General features: G+C 39.5%; 1 protein-coding gene across 4 annotated transcripts in view; it reads left to right on the top strand.

Annotated features, from left to right (window-relative positions):
* Positions 1-21,777, top strand: part of LOC307128410 (sickle tail protein) — an 86,826-nt gene extending 65,049 nt beyond the window's left edge. Inside the window, exons 6-20 of one of the 4 annotated variants that reach the window (XM_079820254.1) lie at positions 4,115-4,899; positions 5,756-5,857; positions 5,991-6,031; positions 6,193-6,359; positions 7,612-7,787; positions 10,494-10,630; positions 12,344-12,491; positions 12,583-13,027; positions 13,221-13,431; positions 14,422-14,669; positions 14,997-15,137; positions 15,601-15,717; positions 16,889-16,963; positions 17,091-17,192; positions 19,271-21,777. In XM_079820254.1, coding sequence (XP_079676380.1) covers positions 4,115-4,899; positions 5,756-5,857; positions 5,991-6,031; positions 6,193-6,359; positions 7,612-7,787; positions 10,494-10,630; positions 12,344-12,491; positions 12,583-13,027; positions 13,221-13,431; positions 14,422-14,669; positions 14,997-15,137; positions 15,601-15,717; positions 16,889-16,963; positions 17,091-17,192; positions 19,271-19,408 — 3,033 coding nt within the window. In that variant the 3' untranslated portion in view covers positions 19,409-21,777. Of the gene's footprint in view, positions 1-4,114; positions 4,900-5,755; positions 5,858-5,990; positions 6,032-6,192; positions 6,360-7,611; positions 7,788-10,493; positions 10,631-12,343; positions 12,492-12,582; positions 13,028-13,220; positions 13,432-14,421; positions 14,670-14,996; positions 15,138-15,600; positions 15,718-16,888; positions 16,964-17,090; positions 18,810-19,270 lie in introns of all 4 variants that reach the window. The other 3 variants (XM_079820252.1, XM_079820253.1, XM_079820255.1) reach the window with 3 other exon arrangements.
* The last annotated feature ends 937 nt before the right edge of the window (positions 21,778-22,714 follow it).

Genomic DNA, 22,714 nt, shown 5'->3' with positions numbered 1-22,714 from the left:
TGGGGATGAATTTTTCAGAGGGTTTTAGTATTATTCACACACTAAAGCGAAAACCCTCTGTTCCGTCTCCAAATTTAATCCCTAATCATTGACTAGTTAGTCATTTCACAGAAGGATGTGCCTATGCACAAGTGTTCCATTTTCCTGTCCTTCGCAGCTGGAGTGGCCAACCAGTTACTCCCATTTTATCTCTACACAGTGTGTTGCACATGTGTCAATTTGTGTTTATGGGACAGTTACCTGCATAAGGTCTCCAACCTGTGACCTCACAGTAGCTTCACTGGCACAGCTGTGCAAAAACACTGTGCTCTGCCCACACGCTGTGGTATTGGGAATCCCTTTTCCAACCAAAACCAAATGTAAGATCAGTAGAATGATAGGACCTACAAAAACAAATGGATGTAAAACAGGTCCTCTGAGAGTGTGAGAAAGCAAACGTGCATGGACACGTTTGCTGATGTGATGCACTTATTTTGAAGGATTGTAAAAATGGACCCATTTTCTGTAATGTTTGAGCTCGATGATATATTGGCCTTTCATTTTAGCTGTTTATCAATGCTGTACATCTCTTGGAAGTTGAAGCTTGTCCTTCATACACATAATTTATAGACCCATGTGCACTAGTGCTCTGTGAATTTGCTTTCCCAGGTGCTTTGCATCACTTCTGACATGTGACAAACTAAAGGTCCCAGAGACTTTACGCTTAGACGTGCATGTTTGTAGGAAATTCGGTTTCTGTGGTCACGTGAGAAATATTAAGCCAATTTTATGGAGGTCTTTATGTACTTATTGAAATAAGACACCCTTTTTTTGAGCTTAGATAATACAATAATGAAACGATGGCTGCACCTGTTTAAACATGCCTGACTTAGTTTGGTTGTTCTTCGTGAGAACTTAGTCTATTTCTAACAGCAAGCCTCTTGAAAGAAGACTTTAAGAAGCAATGACAGACAGACTTAACTCTGAGGTATTTTATTTGAAGCTTGCTTGTGTTGTCTTGTCATTCATTTGATACAGTTTTCAGGACATGAGCATTCGGCCAAATCATCAACCAAATACATTAAGTGCAATTAGTATTTTCTTGGTTCCTCTTATGAATGTGATCTGGAAGTAGACCTGAGGTTATAAGGACAGGTTGGAGAATGTTGTTCATCTTTAGACTAATGCAGAGGGTGTTGTTGCTCTGAATGGCGGATAATACACCTGCACGCACACTCTGTCTGTTGGCTTTATTACTGCACGCTTAAGCATGACCACTGTACAAAGACAGGTCTGGGCAGGGCTATTGTCTGTCCTTTTGCACTGGTTCAATCCTTTGTTCGTATCTGTGCACTTGTCTAAACACAAATCATATCAACACAGTCATACAATACAATTTTTGTTTTTAGTATCCTGCTTTGAAAACATCTCTGTAAAGATTAATCTTTTTCGTGACAAATATGCACAAAAAAGTTCCTTTTCTTTAAATTCAAAGATCCTTTTCATATCCATTGACTTTCTTTGTCATAGAGTTGTTTACCAGCAGTTGTGGGATGGTGTTATGAATCATAGTGTCACGGACAGCCGGAAAAAACAATAAAACAATGCAATCTAAATGGCAAAAAGCATCTAACCATATAATCATTATCAACTTTTAAAAGGGAGGAAAAATCCAATTCCATATCTTTTGTTACTGACATAAAAGATTGTACTTGTAGTCAAACAAACAGGATTTTGACACAATGATCAGCCACTTGGTACTAGGAACTGTGCCAAAACTGTGCCAAAAGCTACGAAAAGTTTGTCTGGCTATCACCAGACCAAGCTCAATCTTTTAAGATTGAACATAAGTCTGGGGAATCTGCTCTGTATTTTCTACTGCATAAGAGGCGTGATCAACGAGCATAGTTCAAATGTCTCTGTACGCAATTGTATAGTCCTTCAACCAATCAGACAACAAGAGGTGTGATCAACGGGCATAGTTCAAATGACTCTGTGCACAATTGTATAGTCCTTCAACCAATCAGACAACAAGAGGCGTGATCAACGGGCATAGTTCAAATGACTCTGTGCACAATTGTATAGTCCTTCAACCAATCAGACAACAAGAGGTGTGCTCAACGGGCATAGTTCAAATGACTCTGTACGCAATTGTATAGTCCTTCAACCAATCAGACAACAAGAGGTGTGATCAACGGGCATAGTTCAAATGACTGTACGCAATTGTATAGTCCTTCAACCAATCAGACAACAAGAGGTGTGATCAACGGGCATAGTTCAAATGTCTCTGTATGCAATTGTATAGTCCTTCAACCAATCAGACCACAAGAGGCGTGATCAACGGGCATAGTTCAAATGTCTCTGTACGCAATTGTATAGTCCTTCAACCAATCAGACAACAAGAGGCGTGATCAACGGGCATAGTTCAAATGACTCTGTGCACAATTGTATAGTCCTTCAACCAATCAGACAACAAGAGGTGTGCTCAACGGGCATAGTTCAAATGACTCTGTACGCAATTGTATAGTCCTTCAACCAATCAGACAACAAGAGGTGTGATCAACGGGCATAGTTCAAATGACTGTACGCAATTGTATAGTCCTTCAACCAATTAGACCACAAGAGGCGTGATCAACGGGAATAGTTTAAATAACTCTGTGTGTAATTGTATAGTCCTTCAACCAATCAGACAACAAGAGGCGTGATCAACGGGCATAGTTCAAATGACTCTGTGCGTAATTGTATAGTCCTTCAACCAATCAGACCAATGATCCATCGCTTCTTTATCGTCATCGTGTTAAACCTGCCAATAGGGCACCAGGTAGATAAGCCGGTTTGTGATTGGTCCCCGCAAATTTGTAACTGAAGCAGGATAGAAAAATTTACAGGTTTTCAGTCTGAGCTGCAGGGCGAAATCAAATCGCAGACAGATCGGGCTGGGTTTACCCAGTCTAATGAACAGTAGCACGAATCTAAGATAAAATAAACCAGAATATATTAAATGCATTACACTTGCAACAAGGATAAACACAGACCATAAATGTCTTTTTTGCAGTGAATATTAATAGTAATGCACCAAAATACGTTCTGACCAAAACAGTGACATTTAATTAGCACTTTTCCAATGACACATGTTGACACTACACTACGCTACGGATAAGCTACAACAGGTAAACATGTCAGCAGTCACAGTGTGGATGCACCACCATAATCAAAAAGGATGCTAGAGTAACAATATGTACGATTTGTTTTGCTGAAAATGAAATATCAAGAGGTGGCATGTTGCTGAAGAACTTTACTACGATTTAATGTATCACCCAAGAACACAACACACAGAACAGCATACCAAGTTCAATTACCCAATTAGCTACATTTAATTACTCAGGGTGTGACTCAGCACCCTAGGTCATGAATCCGCATATCATGTACATGAATTCGGGCACTGGTAAGGACAGTAAGGACCCACTACACATTGGGAGACTGATTGTGACATGATAAGCTCCTCGTTGTACAACATCACTTTTGGTATTTATGAACAACAGCAGAATTGATTTTTCTGACATTTTTGTTATTTAAAATACATTATGATAAATACTTTGATTGTTACATATACCTGCAACATCTAGTGATGTATGTTTATGCTGAAATATAAATAAATAACAATTTGATGACATCTATCTAGTGTCATGATGTGCATTGAGTTGGTTTGCGCAGTTTATGTATTACAGAGAATATCCGTTAAGGGAATGTAGTGAGGTGCATTGTGGGACTTTTTAGGGAGCGTACTGGAAGGCTGACATTTTGCAATTGAGACAGCCCTTAAAATAGCTGATCAGTGCTCTAACTACTGAACTAGGGAGCTGATTGAGATGCACCCCTGAAGTCTATTTTCGGTTTTGGATTTTGGCTAAATGAAAATGTAGATTTTTGTGTTTTGGTAAACAATTCATTTTGGTGCATCTCTGTATGATACACAATTTTGGTAATGTGTTGGGTTCCCACTGAATGTAGCAAAACCAGCTGATGAACACCTGGTGTTTCTCACAGCAAAGTGTTACATATCCCCTTAAAATGTACTTTGTAGGGGTTGTGTTACCCAAATTCTCTCTGATGTGCTTTTTCGGTCTATCCCTAGATCACAAGAGAGAGAATCTACAGCAGCAGACAGCAGCCGGGAGGCCAAAGTCCAGTGCACACTCTGCCTCACAGTCCCAAACATTCAGTACAGGGCTCCTTGTCTCCTCCTACACCACGCTCCATGCCCTCCTCACCTTCCAGGTTCCCATTTGGTAACTCTGTTGCCATGCCCGGTAGCTCCACCTTACCCAGGGACCGCCTATCCAGCTTGCCTCCCAGTCGCTCCATCACACCCTGCCCCAGTGCCATCCTGGAGCGACGGGACGTAAAACCAGATGAGGATCTGAGCAGCAAGATGGTTCCTATGTATTCAGAAGCATACAGTTCGCCTGAGGCCAGACACAGCATCGCCTCATCACAAGGCAGCCATACCGGAGACGTCCCAGATGGGGCAGCATACATTCAGCACCGCTCCTCCGTCAAGGGCGCATACGCTGATGGCCAGGACCTGCAGCACTCCCTCTACAGACAGAAATCTCGCAAGTACAGCGAGAGTCAGCTCGCCTCGATGGGCTCCAAAACTCCACCTGCTTCTCCTCACAGGGTCAATGAGGTCAGAATGATTGACATGCTCCCAGGCCAGAACTCCCACATGCCCTCACAGGGTGTTGCAGCAGAAAGGGTGTCACCTGTTCGAAGATCTTTCCGCAAGGACAGTAATGGAGCCATGGAGGTGGCGACCAGGGTGAGAGGCAATGTGGCCTCCCCTGTTTTTACCGACCTTTCACCCGGTCATGGAGAGAGGCCGTTTCAAGGTCACGTGGCAGCTGGAGATCCACAGAGGTGAGAGGGAATTTGACGTTGTGCTCATGTCAGGGATACAGGTTTAAATGGATACAGGTGATCTACTTCAAGCCCTAATGATTTTTTAAAATGTAAATGAGCATTCAAAAGTTTCAAGTCATTCATAAATAAATCAATGTATACATTTATTGAGGACGCATAAAATGTATCAAAAGTGACAGAAAACAAATGTTATGCAGTTGTGCTGCTCAATATTTTCGCACATAAATAAAAGCAGCACAACTGTTTTCAACATTGATAATAATAGTTTAAAGTTAAAATAGTAAACGTTTCATATTAGAATGATTTCTGAAGGATCATGTGACTGGGCAGTATTGCCATCACATGAATAAATTACGTTTTAAAATATGTTAAATAGGAAAGAGTTATTTTAAACTGTAATAATATTTTATAATATTACTGTTTTTGCTGTCTTTTGATCAAATAAATGCAGTCCTGGTAGGCATAAGATACCTTTTTTTTTTAAACGTTAAAACAAGGAAACAGTGATAATACTTTATTTCGCTTTCCTCTGCTGTTATTATTTGTTCAAATAGTGCTTGAGTAATCAAGGGCTGATGGGGAAAATAACAAAATAGTCTGTTGTGGTGAAATTGAGAAGAGGACAAGAGTTATTCGTAGCCACGTCCATCATTCATATACATGCTCTAATTCATGCCTCAAGTATAAAAATTTTGCCCTCAGAAACAGATTAAGGCAATATAATTACCTTGCTGGTGCCCCTTTTAGCATTGTTTAATACTCCTTAGATCGACAGTTGAATGGCCCACGATCAGTTATGGAATTGTCTTTATTGACTGAGTCATGACTGAGTCATGTGACCTGTGTTTTGCAGTCAAAGAATAAAGGCTATGGAGCAGCAGATAGCCAGTCTTACTGGTCTTGTTCAACATGCTCTTATGAAAGGGCCAAATACAAGTGCCAAAGAGACTTCCAGGTAAATGTTCACAGACACATTTAATCTAATTCATATATAGCATGAATTTGTATTGATGTAATTTGAAGATAAAAACAATATAATTTAAACTGCAAAATGATTCTAAAACTCACTGTTTTGTCTTTCTCTATAGTGACAAACCAGTAAAGGTGGGTTCTCCGGCACAGAATGATGGTGAGTAAACATGATGATGCTTCCTTTATCATTCCGTCTTGTTCCTGTGAGTCACGAATCTGAATTTAATCTTAATTTAACTTGGTGATTACATAGATAGTATATGCCATATATGTGTTGTTACCAGAGCATTAACTTCAGAAATTGGTGTTTTTCTCTAGGTGCATGTACTGTAACATCACCTAAGGACCCAGCTGTGCAGATAGACAGTCCTTCAGCACAGTTTCAGACTCCGGTCAGAGACCCTGCTATGTGCTCAATCCTCTCCAACTTCAGGAGAAACGTCACTGACCTCAGACTGCAGCTCCACCAACTCAAACAGATGCAGGTACATTGGGAATTCAAATTGAAATTAAGTTCTATCCAGGGCATCTGCTTTTTCTATAGATGAGTTGCTGTTGTATTCAAGTCCTGTGCTTTCAGTCAAATAAAGTCAATAGTAAAGCAACTATCTTCACTTGTAAATAAAACACACTACCATTCAAAAGTTTGGGGTCAGTAAGATTTTTTTGTAAAGAAAGTTATACTTTTATTCTGCAAGGATGCATTGATCAAAAAAGACAGTAAAGACACATTTATAATGCTACATTAGGGCTATTTAACGATTAATCGTGACTAATTGCATCCAAAATAAAAGTTTGTATTTACATAATATATCTGTTTGTGTTGTGTATAAATATTATGTATATTTGATAACACACATACATGGATATAAGAAATAGTTGCATGTACAGTATATACTGTATATGTATTTATATCATTTATATTATATATAAATATAAATATTTTATATATAAATATTTTTTAAAAATCTTAAATATACACATGCATGTGTGTATTTATATATATACACATAATAATTATAAACAGCGCACACAGATATATTATGTAAACACAAACTTTTATTTAGGATGCGATTAGTCGCGATTAATCGTTAAAACAGCCCTACTACAAAATGTCTCTATTTAAGATAAATGCTGTGCTTTATGACGTTCTGTTTAATCAAAGTATCCTGAAAAATTATGTAGCACACTTTCCACAAAAATATTAATCGGCATAACTGTTTTCAATGTTGATAATAATAAGAAATGTTTCTTGAGCACTAAATCAGCATATTAGAAAGATTACTGAAGGATCAATTACATTTGAAAAAAATATATTAAAATAGAAAATGTATTTAAAATTGTAATAATACTTCACAATATGCATGTTTAAATAAATGATTAAATAAATGCAGACTCTGTGAGTATATAAGACTTCTTACACTGTAAAAAAAATTCAGGTCTCCAATTTAAAATGTTCTAGTGACTGGTCACATCTAAATGTTTTAGTTGGCCAAATTGAATTTCTGTGAATTTAATTGTATCAATTCACTGAAATTCAATTTGGCCAACTGAAAAATGTTGATGAAAATTTTAAACATTTAATTTTAAACTTTGAACAGTGTATATATTTTTTGTGTATATATAAGCAAACATATGATGTGTAATTATAGTAATGTGATGTAGTATTATAATATATACATGGGTTATAAAATACATTTGGTCAGAAAACAATTGAACTTTGCTTTCCATATACAGCTGCAAAACCAAGATGCCATGAGGCTGTTGCTGCGACAGGCAGAGCAGGAGATCTCGGAGAAAGTTTCAGGCACTGTGCTGCACCTCGGGGACCCTGTTCACAAACAAAGAGTCCAGGTGGAAGAAGAAAGACACAGATATCTGGGCATGGAGGAGAGGGTTCTTGTGCAGCTCGGGTAAGACAACAGGGCAGCATATATATATATATTTTTTTTTTTAATTTTTCATGAGTGGTGTGCTAATACTGATCCTGTTAAGACCTTGAAATTAATTACCCATGAAGAATTCATCATGAATTGGTCATCTGTAAAATGTGAGAGACAGTTGTGGACGAACAGAACAAATGCTGCTATCTAGAGGGGAAAATCACAGCAATGATTAGCTGCTGCAATGGAGACAGATTTGATGCTGATTAACTGCTCACTTCTAATCTCCTCACTAATTAATTATAATCCCATGTCTCCATTCAGTGCTGAATGCATACTTTAATAAACAAAGATGTTGGTTTTAATAGATGTGAGCAGAGGGGATTTTTTACAACATTAGTGCTGTACTTAATTACTCAATTTCTGTACTATTATTCTAAAACCCATTTGGTGCTGTAAACCTTGATAAACTTCAACTAATCATGCCTTCTTTGGGTGGAGATGTGTGCGATTGCATGAAATGACGCATTGAATAATCCACTGTCCCAACCTGTCTCAGAAGAATAAGGCTTGTGAAACGTTCTTCGTGTTTCCTGTCATGATGAATGCCTGCTGTCCTCATGGGAAATATAAATCAGATTGCTTCAAGTGGGTGTTTAGCCACAATTTCTTGTTAAAATAATTTGTTAATTGAAATAAAGATTAAATAAAAAAATTTGGATTTTGGATAAGAAACTTAAAATTAGAAAGTTTGCCTGGGCAATTATCTCAAATAAAATAAGTTTAATTTAAAGTACTACAATTACTAAAAAGAAATGAAAGCTCCATAGAAATATTAAAGAATATAAAATCTAACAATGACAAAATCATTAAATTCATTAAATTAAAATTAAAACAAATATTTTATACATATATACAAATAAAAGATCATTCAAAATATGAATAAATACTATAATAGTATATAAAATACTAATATAACACTGCATGACATGCAAAACATTTTATTCCAGTGACCAGCATCTATTAGTTCATCATACACATAATAATACTGGCTTACATTCGATTGTGTTTTAGTGAGAAAGATAACAAAGCAGATCTTGACATTGTGCATGGGAAAACCCTTAAGACACCCCTCAGGTAAATTACAGAAAACACAAACCATTTCCCACAGAGACGGCACTAAACTATGATCTCAGAGCATGTGTACTGGCTTGCAGATTCCTGCATATCTGGTCATGCTAAAGGCTTTTAAATGCTAGTGCAACTCATGATGTCCAGCTTCAACAGTTCACACTTAACCATTTCAAGAGGGAAGAAGTCAGAGAAGCCGAGAAAGATGTATGTTGTGATGATCCTCTAAAGGTATTTGGCTGAGGGCAGACTTTTGTTGCCATCTTAGCTTACACAGCCAAACTTATCTGTATGTGAACTGTCAGTCAACAAACAAACCTAAATCACGTTAAACAGGTTTCAGCCTTCAGCAGGACTCGCAGTCAAGACTTGCTCATTACACAGTATTAAGTGTCGCTAAAAGCTGCAAATGCTGGATTAAATGCATTTGAAATAAACCATATAAACAGTGACTACATTGGAAATATGGGATTTTTTTTTATATGAACAGAAACCTTTGAGCACAAGATGCTTTCTCAAATCATGCTGGATATCATGATCATTAGATTGTCCAGCTCGAGCAAAAAAGCAAAGACAAATACTTAAAGATTCTGAAATAAATGGCAATCATTTAGTTACATTTTTACCCATATTGTTATACAGATAAAATACTGTATTTGTAATAAAATGTTAATAATAAAAAGTAACTGAAGCATTTTCACTAGTGGTCTGACCCAATTCATAGTTTTCACGTCACACCATTATAGGAACGTCCACCTGGAGGGCAAAACAAGGCTTTCCTCCACTGCCCGCCAGTCATTTTTACCAGGTTTGTGGTAAGTTTTAATGTAGTAAGACAGTGATAGTAAAAGACCAAATTCTATATACACCTTATTGATGTTGCATACCTTCTACAGGCAAGCAAATGAATGCTGAATATTAATGCAACACAAGGTTTCTCGTTAAGGGTTTTTCCCATCGAAAACCATTATAAAGAAAATGTGTTGCATTCATATTATTGGCTCATCTACTCGCCTATATATAGTATGCATCATCAAAAAGGTGTAATCTGAATTTAATCTTTTAATATCACTGTTATAGTACATTAAGGCACTTTAAGGTTGGGTTGCACTAATAAGAATTCTTTAGCCTGATGTCGGTTCATCCCGATCAGTATTTCTGCGTAGTTAATTTGTGTTTAAAATTAAGTGGTGCAACACAACTCGATTTAAAATAAAACCCAGACCAACATATCCTTGATTAGTGTTAAACTTTGCTTAATTGAATCCTTATTAGTGCAACTCACCCTATAGTGTTTTTCACATTAAGCGTTTCAAAAACGTCCCACTGTTTTTAGTGATTGAAATACTGCAGCAGGTGCTGTGTATGGATCACAAGTGCCCAAAACGTGCATCTTGTTCACATATTTTTGTTTTTAAGATGGAAAATTGACAGGCTGTGCTGCAGTTCTATGGCTGTTTTGCCCTCCAGGGCTCCGCGAGTGTCACGTGACGGAAAACTAGGAATTGTATATTCCGTAAATATATTGTGTTGTACTTCTGTCAGTCACTGATTCCTCAACTTGTTGTTCTGATAAATGACACATCCTCTGTAACAATGTCACAGAGAGCTGGAGAACTACGTGGAGATGCTCAAGAAAGAATCCACCTCTGCTATGAACCAACGGCCAGTCACTCTGAAGGATGTGGAGGAAGGAGCGGTCAACTTACGGAGAGTAGGCGAAGCTTTGGCCACACTCAAAGGTGATTGCGTTTGTATTTTTCCTGCCTGTTGACTTTTTGTCATAGTTCAAATGACTCTGTACGCAATTGGATAGTCCTTCAACCCATCAGACCAATGATCCATCGCTTCTCTATCTGTCATTGTGTTAAACCCGCCAATTATCCTGCAGAGACCTATACTTGGGGGCCAATAGCACGCCAGGTGGATAAGCCGGTTTGTGATTGTTCCCCGCAAATTTTTAACAGAAGCAGGATAAAAATATGTACAGGTTTCCAGCCTGAGCTGCAGGACGAAATCAAATCACCGGCAGATCGGGCTGGGTTTACCCAGTCTAGCATGTGTTACTTTAAGAGAGCAATCATACACCTGTGTTGGGTTCCCTTTCAGTCGGTCACGTTCGACGTACGTCTCCGCTTCCTCCTTCAGGGAATGAGGGATACATACGTAACAGACGTTTTATTTACTCTGTTATTGATTTCATTTTATAATCATTTATAATCATTAGTATTTTATGTAGTTGTCATTTATTACTATTATTATTCATATTATTTGATTTAGAATTTAATCATTTTATTGTTATTATTATTCATTTATGTAATTTATGTTTTTATATTGCTTATAGTTTATTTTCCATTGCGGTTTAATGTTGTATGATTGTGTGGTTTTAAGGGATGTTTGTCTTCATGAGTAGGAGATAAGAGAATATGGAGGGAGAGATAAGGGGAGGAGATAAGTCTCCATTTCAAGGTTTTTAAAGTCACAGGACGATGTTGTGAAGCAGTAATTTTCCATTGTTTTTCCTTGGTATAAAAACACTTGTTGGATTTTTATTGGTCAGACGAAGTCTGAGCATTGAAACATTCAGACAAAGTAAAAAAGATCACTCTGCTCTTTTTATTATCATCACTTTGTCTCCTTTCTCAGTCAAACTCTTAGGCTGATAGAAGACTTATATCTTCTGGCAGGGATTTGGCGTCCGGGGTCAGATCTAATATATTTGATATTTCTGACTAAGAGATCCATTCGATTTAACATTTTGGCACAATCTAACAAGAGGAATGAGAGAGAGTAGGATCCAGATGCAGAAAACATTTATTCAAACAAACATAATAAAAGAGTAAAACTGGTAACTAGGTAAAACTGATAAATCCAGACATGGGCAAGGAAAGCAAACATATCAAAGACAAAAAACCAGAGAACCAGAAACAGGAACTGCCATGAAGGACAAGACTCGACAAGGAACACAAGAAACACTGGGGTTTAAAAACAAGGGGTAATTGGCAAACAAGACACACCTGGGAATAATCAAAGAACTAATCAACAAGAAAAACTACAAAACGTGGCACAGACCAGGAAATAACATAAAAGTCCACACAAGACCAGGGGAACATGGGATCATGACAATTCATAATATCAAAATATTAAGCAACACAACCTTTAAATTCTGAAGGATCATGTGACACTGAAGATTGGAGAAATGGCTGCTGAAAATTCAGCTGTGCCATCACAGGAATTCATTATATTTTAAAATATATTAAAATATTAAACAGTTATTTTAAATTGTAGTAATATTTCACAATATTAACATTTTATTGTATTTTTGATCAAATACATGCAAGCATAATACACTTATTTAAAAAAAAAAACATTTAAAACAAAATCTAACAGACCCTAAACTTTTGAACGGCAATGTAGATCTTTCTCTTGTAAAATAATGAATTGCATCTTTTCAGGAGAGTTCCCAGCCCTGCAGATGAAAATGCGTGCCGTGTTGCGGGTGGAGGTGGAGGCGGTGCGCTTCCTGAAGGAGGAGCCTCACAAAATGGACAGCATGCTGAAGAGAGTCAAAGCTCTGACCGACACACTGAGCGGACTGAGAAGGTGCAACTCATGTACCACTTAGAATATTAAATCCCTTTAGAGCGTTGTAGTTGTTTGGAGGGTTCATTGTTAGGGTTTCTGTTTTCTGTAGATATGCCACTGAGAGCCACAACCATACTTCTGACCCAGCCCAAGTGAAGGCATTGCCAACTGATTCACTTTCCTTTGTGGAGGAGTACAGATCTCCAAAACCTGTTCATGAGTCCCCCACCCCACAACCAAGATCACCGGTCAAAATCAGCTGCTCGGAACCCGTGCCATCTTCTCCTGTAACTGGGCACCGCATTCAGACGGCTCCCGTCATCACACACCACCCCAGTCCCCCCCTCACACCCACCCATGGCAGGGACTCCCCCACTGTGGCCAAGGTCAGTCCCAGGAGCAGAGAAAACAGCCCTGCCCAGCAAAAGAGAGCAGCTCCGCAGGGCCAGGAAGCTGTGTTAGTAACCTCTGCCATCAGCACGACTGGAACCTCCTCATCTCCACAGCAAGTGGAGGAGATCGCTGTCAACACAAGCAGGCCCATGCCTGAAGAGGTGCGGCTCAACTGTGCATTTCACTTTTGATTCATTAAGATTGGTGGACTGGCACCAACTGTTTTTTATACTTACTTTATACTTGGTTATTTATACTTATTTCTGTAACTGTGCATTTATTTGCAGGGAACTTTCTCCAAAAAATACTTTCCCCATAATTTTTTGCAACAAACATCTACTTGTTTCTCCACAGGTTTCAAAACGGGCAGTAGCGGAGGACACGGTTCACTCTGCTGGACCAAAAGTGGAAAAGGAAATGGAAAGGATCCTCCAGCAGACCCAGGCCAGCCTTATGAAGGCCATACCTGACCTGGAGGTGAGCAACCAGGTGGACAGCGCCCTCTCTCAAACACCCATCTTGCCGGATGAGGTGGACTCTCCACTTCCTGTGTCTCCACACCCTGGTATGTCTGTCCACTCATGTGAATCTGCATATAAACCATTCGTTCAGATTGCAGGACATAAATAACACAAAACTGGGATCTGCGTAATTGACATAAGAGTGTCCATGATAAAGGAAAGGAGACACGCATGTCTGCCAATTTCTTAGAGATGTGCTCTTTGTACTTTGTATGTTGGTGTCATAGTTTTAATAAAAGGTAAAATGTAATTAATTAACTTAATGGAATTTTCTAAAAATAGGTTTGCAAAATTTCCTTTCTGCAAAAAATGCCACTTTGAATCCAAAATATGTTTTTTGTGTGATTTGTATAGATCCAATGTTTTTTTTTCCTGCCAAAATCTTTGTTTGAAAACAAAGAATGTATTATTATTATTATGAAATACTGGACTTTTTAATTAGTAGATACAAATAATAAATAGTTTTTAAAATAGTTAATAATAATAATATATTTCTTTATTGATAATAAAACTATTTTAACATTATTGTTGTTATTGTATAGTCATATTAAATGGGTTCTATAAACACATCAGGGTGAATGTGGCCTGTGACAGGGTGAAGGAGACCCTTCCTTGGGTTTGCAATAAAGTAAAAGTAATATAAAAATCACATTATTTTCAGAAATATTTAAACGGGCCGAATGGGCCCCCCGGATATCCAGATATAGGATATGTATCTGATTTAAAACCAAATTTGGAAGTGGCTCAGATCAGATGTGAAATAATCGGAGCTCGTGCAGATTTTTGTGTTTGTTCAACAAAATCCGATCTGTGTCAGATGTGAGTAAAAAATCTGATTTCTTTTTGTGCCAGTGTAAACGCAGCCATATGATATAATTTCCTGTTTGATGTTTTTTTTCTGCATGTGTTTTGGACAACTAATTTTTGTTTTTAAACTTTGCCTGGCTGGTTCAGGTGTGTTTGATTCGCGTTTACTCTTTACTCTGCAGGATTTAAATTGGTTAATGAGACACTTTTTATCTTACTTCAAACAGAAACCGCACCACTGGATGGACCCATAGCAGATAAACCAGTCCAGACCAGTTTGGAGAGGCCACAGAAGCCGACCATAGAAAAGCCCCACAGGGCCAGTGTTGACAGAGGGAAGCCCAACCCTGAGATGACCAGCAAATCACCTCCCCCTCCCCCTCCACGCAGATTCTACCCCTCTGGAACTGGACTCACCACTGGACGTTCAGGGGAGGTTATCTACACCTCCCGGAAAGAGTCCACTAGTGCTCAGGTGCGTGTGTCGTGCTATTAAGGTTGCACTAACACCATGTGACTCAGGCCTTGTTGAGCCACATTCCTAGACAACATGACATTTGTCATTATTATTATTTGAAAACAGCACTTATATATATTTGATATCATACAACGTACCCACTACGTGTTGAAATTGCAGCCTGCTATATTTTGCCTGGGTGTGCTGTGTGCTGCATATTCTGTCCTGTTTTTGTGAATAATAATGACGGAAAATCACCGTAGAGATTCCAGCTGCTTTTGTTGTTTTGTGAAACATAATGGTGGGTGAGGGTCGGTCACACTCAGCTGGTTGTTTTGGCTTTAGGAGGATGAAGAGGAGGCCCCGCAGCCCAAACCCTTGCGTGTGCGCCCAGAGATCAAGCCCAAGCCCCGCACCCTTCCTGTCAACACCTCCACCTTACAAGATGAGGAGGATGAAGGAGATAAGATCATGGCTGAGCTACAGGTGAGCAAACCACAACCGTTCTCACAGGAGCCTCTTACACAAAGACATGAACATACCTTTTCTTTTACAAACACACATATAGAGGAAAACCAAATGCACAGGAAGTTGAGACATGTCAGAGGTGTTAAACGACAAATATCAAGGCCATACAGACATCAATGGTTGCCCCGCCAGTGTCAACATTTACGCAAAAGCTTCAAAATGAGGGCACTATGGTGTATTGACTCTCTCAGAAGTTTGAATTGTGCTGCCCTCTATTGTTGAGAATGGGTAAGATCATGAATGTATCCACGAGTTTATTTTAATTAGCAATGAAGTAGTAACAATGTAAATACACATATATATTTAACCCTGTTTGGATAAAGGTGTTCAGTTCTGTTTGACATCTCATAATTACACAAACGCAGGACGGAAAAATCCACCAGACACAACACCTAATACCCGTACCCTTACCCCTCCTCAGGTGTTTCAGAAGTGCACTATTAAAGATTTACAGCCCAGATACATTGTTGATCTCACAACCCATGAGCCCTCAGACAGTGAGATGGAGCCAGGGCTTTCCCTATCTTACCACACTAAGGTAACAGATGTGATAAAAGCTAACTCCCCATCGCAATCTAACAGCAGTGCTCACATGGGCAATCGTGTCCCATAACCTCCCGCTCTACTGACACTAATACAACAAACCCATTCTGACATACTGATGAACATCAATGCCTGACCGTAGCCCCTCATCAAGAGAGGGTGTAATATGTTTGAATGTGTGTCTAACACTGGTCTGTCACTCACACTCTCCTGCTGAATGCTAATAGATACAGCTGTATAAGATGGTGTGGGTCAGAGTGACTGGGGCGTTGGAAAGGCCATTCAGCACACTCTGACTTCTGACCTTTTCCTTTTTTAGCATTCAGAGTCCACTTGGAAAAAGGGCCAGAATGTCCTATCTAAAGAGATATATAGATAGAATACATTTTTTATTGTTTTTGTTTTTTTTAATAAAATATAGACTGTGTGTGTGTGTGTGTGTGTGTGTGTGTGTGTGTGTGTGTGTGTGTGTGTGTGTGTGTGTGTGTGTGTGTGTGTGTGTGTGTGTGTGTGTGTGTGTGTGTGTGTGTGTGTGTGTGTGTGTGTGTGTGTGTGTGTGTGTGTGTGTGTGTGTGTGTGTGTGTGTGTGTGTGTGTGTGTGTGTGTGTGTGTGTGTGTGTGTGTGTGTGTGTGTGTGTGTGTGTGTGTGTGTGTGTGTGTGTGTGTGTGTGTGTAACTTTAGTTTTTAGAAAAAAAATTGTCTTACAGGCCAACAGTGTCAGGGTTTTCAAAACAGGGGAAGTATTTCTATGTTCTGATCGTCTATATAAAGACTAGATGCAAGTCACTTTCTCCACTAAAATATTTTGTTTAAAAAACTAAACAAAAAAAATTCAAGCATGTGTTTTTATCCCCTATCACCGTCTTTGCATGGAAAATGCTATATATAACATTTCACTACTCCCTGTCTAGTCACAATAAAAACATTATTTTTAAGCAATGCTTGACAACATACTGTAGTTTGCAAACTATGGATGAGACCTAATGATTGTGTTCTTTGTGAAAGCTAAAGAACTCTAGATGGCGCCATTGATCTGTTGTTTTAATGTTTCTCTCTACAGTGGTCTCTGCAGCGCACTGACTAGCTGGGTATTAATATGAGAATGTAAATAAAGGTCTGTCACAGTGTAATGCAATGACTCTCTACTAACAAACTCTCCTAACAGACCACCACTCATCTATCTGAAGAAGGAGCACTCTCTGAAAGTAGGGAGAATAGTGCTTCACCTGGTTCACCTGGGGTAAATATCATTTATTTTACTGTTTGCATTAGTTTTAAGTGAGATTTAAGAGCATGTATGCATATTGTGTTCAGTTTGTCTTTAATGTGTTGCTTGAAGTCCAAAGAATTCTTGATTTCTTTGTCAGGTCATGTATTATATCACCGGAACATCAAAGACATCAAATGAGGGCACCTATAGGCCAGATGACCTAAAGGAGCCCAAGAAAGCAACATTTTCTACTACAAAGGTTGCACCTAAGAATGCTTCTGACCTTTCCCAGCAGCAAAAATGTGTAACATCCAATGACTTACCTGTAATTTCACCTCACTCAAGCCAATCAGTCAAGGAGGTCCAAAGAAAGCTAAACAATATTCATCAGGCGTCATCTGGTCCATATAACTCTTTAAAGAACAGCCCTGAAGTTGGAAAAGAGATTAAGACTGAATCGGTTCTGAAGTCCCTAAAGCAGGTAGTTCCCTCACCCTCTGAGAAAGTTTCACCTGTTGAGAAGTTAGAGCAGCAGATATTGTGTACGTCTTCTGAGCAAGTCGCACCTGTTCTGGATAAGTCAATAAAGCATGGCTATCGTTCAACCACTGTTCAAGTTACACTTGTTAGCAAAAGTCCTCAGAGTGCTGAACCTCAAAATCACTCACCGATCCATCAGCCGAACACTGATGCCTCATTTTCAACACAGCTGAACGATCATGAGAATGGGCAGGAAGTGACAAAGAGAACATCTAGTGGTCATGTCAGATACACTGAGGAGGCCAGTCTAAGTCCAGACCTCCCAGGAGAAGAAGGTCCTCCTCCACCAAGTAACATTGCCTTTAGGATTACTAAAAACAAGGTCCAGGCTCTGTCGACAGGAGAGTACCAACAGCTGGTAAACAGTAAAGGCACGGATGTCCAGACTCTTAAAGTGGGCTCAGAACCAACCGCATCTGCCCCAGACGACTCTGGATATGACAAGAAGCCAGTTATCATCATTTTTGACGAGCCAATGGATATCTGTCAGGCCTACAAGCGACTGTCCACCGTCTTTGAGTGTGAAGAAGAGCTGGAGAGGGTGCTTTCAGAGGAGAGGATCGATGAAGAGACCGAGGAGGAGGCAGAAGCGGAAGCCAACTGTAGTCAGGCTGGTCAGGTAACGCCTAAAAACGATGTTTTAGATCAGTGCAGAACTGAGAACAGGGTGAACAGTCAGAGAAGTAGTACCTCTGCAGAGCCTCTACAACAGCAGAGTTCCTTCGAGAGTTCTGCTCTTGACTTTGAGGAAGGAGACAAGACAGAATCTTCTAAAGATGTGAAAAAGAAATTCAAGTTTAAGTTCCCCAAGAAGCAGCTTGCAGCTATTGGCCAGGCCCTTCGTACGGGGACAAAAACTGGCAAAAAGACACTGCAGGTCGTTGTCTACGAGGATGAAGAGGAACCAGATGGAACCGTGACTGAGGTCAAAGAAGCTAAAAGATTTGAGATCAAGTCCCAAGCAGACACTGATTCTACCACCCCTAGGTCTTTATCACAAAACCAGACGGGCACATCAAAGAGCACCAAAGACAGAACCAAAGAACTCCGTAAGACTACGTATGAAACGTTAGACAGCCTTGAGCAGACCATTAAGCAGCTAGAAAGTACCATAAGTGGCATTGGGCCTACATTGGTTTCCGAGGTCTCCCGCAAAGAAGAATTGAAAGCGAAGAGAACTGCCAGTCATGCAGAACCGGAGGAGGGCAGTCCCACAAAAAGGCCGGCACCTCTAAAGCCCAAACCGCACAAGTCGTCACTGCAGAAGAGATCCAAAACACAGTCTCGATCCTCCTCGAGCACGTCCACCTCCTCCAGTTCCTCCAACAGTAAACAGGTCTTTCTCAACTCCCCTTCGCCCCTTCTGCTGGTGGCTTGGGTTTGCTTTAAGAGCCTGACTTTCTAACCGCTGACTTTAATCAACTGTAAATGTGTTTTGTAGGTGTCTTCCGGGGAACGCACTTGGGAACACTCTGTTTTGAGGGCTCTGTGTGATTTCGGTGGACATAATTATGGACTTGGTGCTCTTCTTTTTCAAACCACTGTCTACTTTCACTGCTCACTTTTAGTGAGGTTAAACCCATGAGCCGTTTCTGTCTGACCTACTTGCTCTGATCTTTTGTGGGATTAATAAAGTGCATGTGCTGTGGTTGGGAAATTGAGCATGCTGCCTGTATTTTTCTGTCCCCATTCATGTCTACAAAAATGAAATCTTTAAAAGCTCTGTTCTCATTCTGATGTGTAGTAGTCATTCGCCTCAGTCCGTCTCTGATGTTGTTTCCTTGTCGATCTTTGCAGAACTCGGGTGACTCTCCTGCTTCGAGCCGGATTTCCTCGCCCAAGTCCCGCCAGCAGCCAGGAACTGTGGAAAAACCTGCAAAGCCCCAAAAGCTCCAGGACTCCCAGAGGCAATTCCGACAGGTAGTTCTACTGTAGGGCAGCCAGTGTAAGGCATGAAGACACAGACGGGAAATGTGTTTGAGTCATTTTATTGTGGACACACATGGATCCAATATGATGTTTACTCTTCCCCAATGCTTCATCACAACCAGTTCCTTGTGCATGTTTATCATTTACACATAGACACTTTTAAGATATGTTTTCATGGGGAATCGAACCCATGACCTTGGCATTGTTAGCACCACGCTCTGTTAACTAAGCTATACAGGAAAACCACCCATAAAAACAAACACAAAGGATCTTAGATTTTAATCCCACTGTGCTGGTTGGGGAGTGATGGTTTATATTTCCATTTCTTTGGATTATGAAGACGTTTTGAAGAAACTCTGGCCTCTTCGGTCTGATGGCCAAATTCATCCTTTTATTCCTTCATTTGTTTCTCTTTATTGTTTAATGTGTGAATCAAACTGAGAGAAAAGAGACAAGATCACGCCTTTTGTTACAAGAGTAATATTTTTGTTGGTGTTGTATTGTAGACTATTTTTATGGAATATAGAGCTCTATATTTTCACGTATGTGCCATCATCCTACTTGACTTTCCATGTCTTCCGGCATCTTTGTTTGCAGGCTAACGGGAGTGCTATGAAAGCTGGTGGGAATAGTAAACATGCTTTCCTTGCTTTGCCTGCTTCTAAGATCCCAGCTTTTATACCTAGCTCATGGAAACATAGCTCAACCCATGCTCCTCGTTCAAATACGTCTAGGCTTACTAACCAAACCTCTTCCTCTTCTTCTAAATCCTTAATCCCGTGTCTTAGTCTGAGCTGGCCCAGCTGTAGACCCGTCTCGCCCTCACAGTCCCCCGGGCCTTCTCAGTGCTCTGAAGGTCAAAACCTAACCCTCCCTCCGCAGACTCAAACTGGCCAGTCCTGCTTCTATTCCTACTCATCCTCATCCTCCTCTAGCTCGTACTCTTCCTCCTCCTCTGTCTCTCCGAACTCTACTTCCTCCTCCTCGTCCCCTTCCTCTCCATCCCTCCTATCTCCCACTGTCATGTGCCGGGGAAGTCGAGCTGTACACGTGTCCAGCTTCAGCAGCCGCAGGTCTCTGAAGGCCGGCAATGGCCAAGCCGCTATCACACCAGCATCCTTTACCAGGGACATGGCATGAGCTCTCCATTTTCTCTTTTTTGCTCTTTCTGTTTGCACTCATTCTGTTGGGATTTAAGGTGGTGTTCTGCAGGCCATGCAGAGCCGGCCCAAGGCATAAGCCAACTAAGCGGCCACCAGGGGGCCCCCAAGAGCACATGAAATGACTTGTTGCATGTGACTTTATGATGGTTGAAATCGCGAAATGGCCTTAAACAATTACTAAATAAACTGCAAAATGTTACGTTTTCTAATATATGCTCGGATTGATTCTGACTCTCGTGGCGCCATCGGCTGGACACTATAAGCTTGTTAGCCAGGGTTCAAAGTGCAAGAAAAATCAGCACTGAAATGGTGCTACTCGTCAGCTGCCCGGTAACCTTTTTATGATTGGATTTGAGAATGTGATATGCTTTAGTGTGAATATCTTATTTGACGTGCTGCATGTTTTGGACAGAGTACAGCATAGCTTTCAGTTTCTGTTTACTAGGGATGGGCGATACCACTTATTTTATTTTCGATACGATACTGATACTTTCAAGGCCAGTATCACCAATATCGATACCGATACGATACTTCTAAACTGATCTTTTATATTATTACATTTATTAAATTATTAAAATTACTAAGAGTAAAATGGGTAAAGATACCCACTTAACATTATATTTGAAAGGCATTTTAACATTCAGTACGCCTTAATTGCAACTTATTAGATCATATTTTTGTTTATACATGGTTAAAATATGTTTACTTGTAGTGGGAAGTATCTACAAATACTAGTTAAACAACGATCACTGTATTAAAAAATAAAACATGGTTAATTTTCACAAGGGACTGCCAGTGACATTTTTATTCTGATAGTATGATTTGTATTAACATTAGTTACAAAATAGAACATGATCAATATCAACTTTTAAAATTACATTTAAAGAGTGTAATTGCACTATGTAGGCTACAATTCATAATTGTTTATTGTGAAATAAACATGTTTTTCTGTCTTCTGATGAGCATTGTTCTGGGCTGCGTTTTCAAAAGCATCATTTCTTATGAGACTTTTGGGAAACTCAGCCCTGTTTGAATACAGTGTGTTCATAGAGCGAACGCACTCTCTGTGATTGACTGGTTCTGTCTTTCAGCATTCGCGTGCGTTCAGAACCAGATCATGGTTCAGGAAAATAGTTAAACAACACAATTATTCGGTAACATAGGTTATTCATATTGTATGCATAAGATAATCTTTTTAAATAAATTACTGGTAAAAAAAAAAAAACACCTTTAGTATCGATATTTTTATTAGAGTATTGATACTTTTCGATGCTCACATCAGTATCAATATATCAATACTTCATATCGATATGCCCATCCCTACTGTGCACAGTAAATGCTTCTCTGCAAATGCTATGTTTGAGTCGCTCAAAATGATCATTTGGGAACGCAAATTCATTCTTCCCAAAAAACCTTCCCAAATTCGTAATGAGAATCATTTATAAATCTGTTGTTGTCAGCAAAAAGAAGGTCTTCCTGCGTGTTTCCGCCAAAATAAAAACTGTTTAGCGTTTGAAAGAAATCCATCAACATTTCTTGTTTTTAAAAGAAGTCTCTTCTGCTCACCAAGGCTGCGTTTATTTGATAAATTGTAATGTGTTCCTGTCTCAGCATCATTACTCCAGTCTTCAGTGTCACATGATCTTTCAGAAATCATTTGAATGATGATTTGCTGCTCAAGAAACATTTCTGATTATTATCAGTGTTAAAAACAGTCGTGCAAACATTTTTTTAGCTTTCTATTTCAGATAAATGCTGTCCTTTTGAACTGTCTATTCCCCAAAGAATCATGGGGGGAAATGGTGAGCATATTCAGCATTAGAGAATTATTTTTAAAACATTTTTAAAAATCGACTCAACTGTGTATATTAAAGTGCAAATGAACACCTGAGCACTCTTGCGGATTTGCTACTGTTACAATTAAAAAGTGTGTAAGGGTAAAAACATGACATGATTTAAGCAACACAGCTACAACTGAAAAAATTGATAATGGGTGTGCGAATGATCAAGAATTGACAATGGTCAGCCGTACCGAGGGACCCCCTAATGAAGTTCTGCTTAGGGCCCCATAAAGGCTTGGGCCGGCCCTGAGGCCATGTACTTCTGTAACAAACAGAAACACCGATTTAGTTATGCCGTGTATTTCGGG

Source organism: Gobio gobio, assembly GCF_949357685.1.
Source record: "Gobio gobio genome assembly, chromosome: 6".
NCBI classification, from domain to species: domain Eukaryota; kingdom Metazoa; phylum Chordata; class Actinopteri; order Cypriniformes; family Gobionidae; genus Gobio; species Gobio gobio.
The sequence above is the reverse complement of the archived record's forward strand: the minus strand, read 5'-3'. Positions and strand labels throughout refer to the sequence as shown.